Here is a 3,181-nt window from a genome sequence, read left to right as displayed (position 1 = left end):
TATATTGACTGAAGAATTAGGCATGCGTAAGTTAACCGCGCGTTGGGTGCCGCACTTGCTCACTCTGGATCAAAAACGCATTCGAATGAACATTTCTAAGGCCCTGGGGGGCTATTCCGTTCCCGCGTACCGACTATCGTCGGCGTCGTTAATGGTGTCGGCCGACAACATACGAAAAAAGCTATTCTGTACCGCTGTTAACGACAAATTTATAACGATACATATAGTTTCAAAGCAACAGTCATCGTTATGTCTAACGTGACCCCTCATATGTGACGAAAACGTTGACCGACAAGTATACCGACAAAGTTTCAAGAATTATTAAATCAATTTTATGTAAACTAGAGATTCGATGTGGGAGAGGGAACGCATACCTTTCATTTTACAGGTAAGATTTGTTAAAATATTTAATTATTATTCGTCAATTAGATTATATGTGCGAAAATTATATTTTGTTGTTAGAAAAAACATGAGGTAATTATTTACACGCCCTTCACTTCCGATTTCGATGAAATTAGGCTTATTCGACGCGTTTTTGCACAAAACGAAAGAATCTAAGAAAAAACGATGGGACGGCCCCGCGAACCGAGATATATAATTATATATATAATTATTAACAATTACTCATTCACAATTATATTCTCTGCTGTACAAACAAATTCTCTGTTTTACAAATACAAATTTGTATTTTTAAAGCAGAGAATTGTATATTCTGAAGAATTTGTGACCAAAATGTTCGTACATGTCGTTGCATCTCGTCGATATGACGAATTTCCTAACCTCTATAGCCGTCAACTTTAATATCTGGGAGTCGCGCTTTAGACGTCGTGGCGTACGGACGTGTGGAGTGTCCCGTTCCTTATCTTAGCCTATTGGTGATAGATATTTCTTTTTGTTTCGATTAGGAACAATTGTAGTGTAGTGTTCTTTTTATAGTAGGAGGATATATAGGACGGTTTATTTTTTGTAATATAGTTGTAGGCTCCCCGCTCGGAGGGAAAGCAATGTAGTTGAAGTGTTGATTTAGTTAATGTCAGATTTAGCGGATAAGAAAAAGAGAAGTGTTAGTTTGAATGAAAGGGATTTCGATGAATTGTCTAAAAGACTGGTGGAAGCAGAGAAGTTGGGGATAGGAAAGGAAAAAAAGATAAAGGTAAAATTATAGGAACACCTAAAGGCTGGAATTAAAAGATTATATACGTCACGCATTCCGCGGATGATCGGTGAGCCAAGTAGCAGTGAAAAACAAGTTGAAAAAGGCATAATACAATGTGATAATATTAGGTCAAATCGAGGTCAGATTGAAAGTTTAAATAACGAAAACATTGAGATGGAAGGTATTGAAGTAACAGTGCCATCTGGTTTAAACGCCGGTGGGTGCGTTTCTATGCCACGAGATAAGGAAGAGAATGATATTAGCGACCATTCGTATAGAGAAGCATTTGGTGTGCGAGAAGGTAAATTGATCAAGATGTCGGTAATGTCGCAGCAAGACTATCAGGATTTCGAGAAGAATAGATACGCGGAGGATCACGTAGGTAAAGCTAACCTTATTGTTAAGCTTCCAACAGAGTCAACAACGACGAAAAAGGGTAAAAACTCTATTAAGGAAGTAGTCGAGTAAATCGAAAATTTTACGAAAATTTAAAAAAAATTAGCATATGTTGATCGTATGCATAACAACCGTTCCTTAAAATTTCAGATGTAGCCACAGGATAAGCGAAATATTTCGTTTCAAATATTTCGTTCACGAATTTAACATGTAAGTCCTATTCCATGCCGTCATGAAACGCACATTAAATTTGATATGAAAGGGATCGGAATTTACGAACTTTTTAAAAAACTGATATGTTGTATATAATAATGTTAGCAATGATATAAACAAAATTGGTGACTCGTAGCCATATACTTTTTTAATAAAAGCGATATGAAAATAATGATATTCGTCAGAAGAGAAGGGGTTGCGTACATGTGGCAACGTCGCTCATCGATTCAACCGAACGGAATCTCCCACATGACATATTATGACACATCATATATAACCAAAACAAATGTTTTTCTGAATTATGCGGATAAAATATTGTAAAAAAATTGGAATATATATATATATATGAATTATAAGTTACAGTGATAGGTGTGTTTTGGGAAACAGGACGTTGCCACATCTTTGTCAACACGAATGATACAGGACAATGAGTGTGTGCGTGAAGCGATCTCATTGGTCAATGCTGTATCATTGCATCAAAAAGTTTAGCCGTTTGTACACGAATTAACTTTTGGAAGTGACTGTCACTCGACTACCTCCTTAAGATCTGGATGATTTTGATGGAGAATAAGATATTTCCTGTTACGCTTATGATAGTGAATCATTATTCTGCGGAAGTAGAATTCGCGAATGGTGGAGATGCTAACCAGTGTTTGGATAAGTTATCGAAAGAGACTAATAAGTTGATTGTTACGGTGGATCAACGGGGTATATATTCTAAAGGTGTTATTTCGGATTGGCCTTCATCGATTCCGGATTTATGGCAAGCTATGGTAAATAAAGAAAGTGTCATTAAATTAAAACGTATGTACAGACGAAAATGGGACGAAAAATCAAAGAAGTCAATTAATGTAAAGACTGACAACATTGTGATAACCATGAAAGGTGAGAATTTGGGTTTATGGACACTTCACCTTCTACCATTTCATCGTTCAACATTTCATCGTCGTCACTTGTTCGTAAGACATTTTACCGTCTAGTACATTTCTTCGTCCACGACACTTTACCGTCTACTGTTTATGTTTCGAAACATGTTTTTTGCTTACATTCTTTTACGCGTCGTAAGGACATTTGTCCGTCCGCGACACTTCTTCGTCCGCTATATATAACGTTATAGATATACGTTTCGATTTAGTCGTTTGCTACACTCTTCTAGCATACAATGCTAAACGCTTAACATTTTTCACTTAAAAATCTCTTTTCTTTTATAAAAACAAAATGCCGCTTAATTTTGTGAAAAGCACAAAGAATAAAAATCTTCTTGTCTATTCTGGTTATATATTTGTAAAAGATTACAAAAAGAAGGAAAAGATATATTGGAAATGCGTGAAATACAGTACCGATAAGTGTCGTGGGAGAGTACATACTTATCTCGAAGAAGTGGTATATCATAAGGACGAACATAATCATGTTCCT

General features: G+C 36.1%; 2 protein-coding genes across 4 annotated transcripts in view; both read left to right on the top strand.

Annotated features, from left to right (window-relative positions):
• Window positions 1-819: 819 nt before the first annotated feature.
• LOC108770326 (uncharacterized) lies at window positions 820-1,752 on the top strand. Of its 2 annotated transcripts, none has more exons than XM_018521875.1 (2): window positions 820-1,592; window positions 1,703-1,752. In XM_018521875.1, exons 1-2 carry the CDS (start codon window positions 1,217-1,219, stop codon window positions 1,717-1,719), a joined length of 393 nt encoding a protein of 130 aa, XP_018377377.1. In that variant the 5' UTR covers window positions 820-1,216; the 3' UTR covers window positions 1,720-1,752. The 2 variants fall into 2 exon arrangements, with proteins under 2 accessions (XP_018377377.1, XP_018377378.1); XM_018521876.1 differs by having other exon boundaries at window positions 820-1,538; window positions 1,703-1,736.
• Window positions 1,753-1,916: 164 nt separating this feature from the next.
• Window positions 1,917-3,181, top strand: part of LOC108770325 (uncharacterized) — a 6,264-nt gene continuing 4,999 nt past the window's right edge. For both annotated transcript variants that reach the window (XM_018521873.1, XM_018521874.1), the window contains exon 1: window positions 1,917-2,650. In XM_018521873.1, the coding sequence (XP_018377375.1) occupies window positions 2,317-2,650 (334 nt within the window). In that variant the 5' untranslated portion in view covers window positions 1,917-2,316. The remainder of the gene's footprint in view (window positions 2,651-3,181) is intronic.

This window comes from Trachymyrmex cornetzi, unplaced genomic scaffold (assembly GCF_001594075.2).
Source record: "Trachymyrmex cornetzi isolate Tcor2-1 unplaced genomic scaffold, Tcor1.1 scaffold124, whole genome shotgun sequence".
In the NCBI taxonomy this organism is placed as follows: domain Eukaryota; kingdom Metazoa; phylum Arthropoda; class Insecta; order Hymenoptera; family Formicidae; genus Trachymyrmex; species Trachymyrmex cornetzi.
The sequence above is the reverse complement of the archived record's forward strand: the minus strand, read 5'-3'. Positions and strand labels throughout refer to the sequence as shown.

Coding starts and splice junctions, on each gene's coding strand:
- LOC108770326 (XM_018521875.1), top strand. CDS start 1,217: ATGATCGGTGAGCCAAGTAGCAGTGAAAAACAAGTTGAAAAAGGCATA.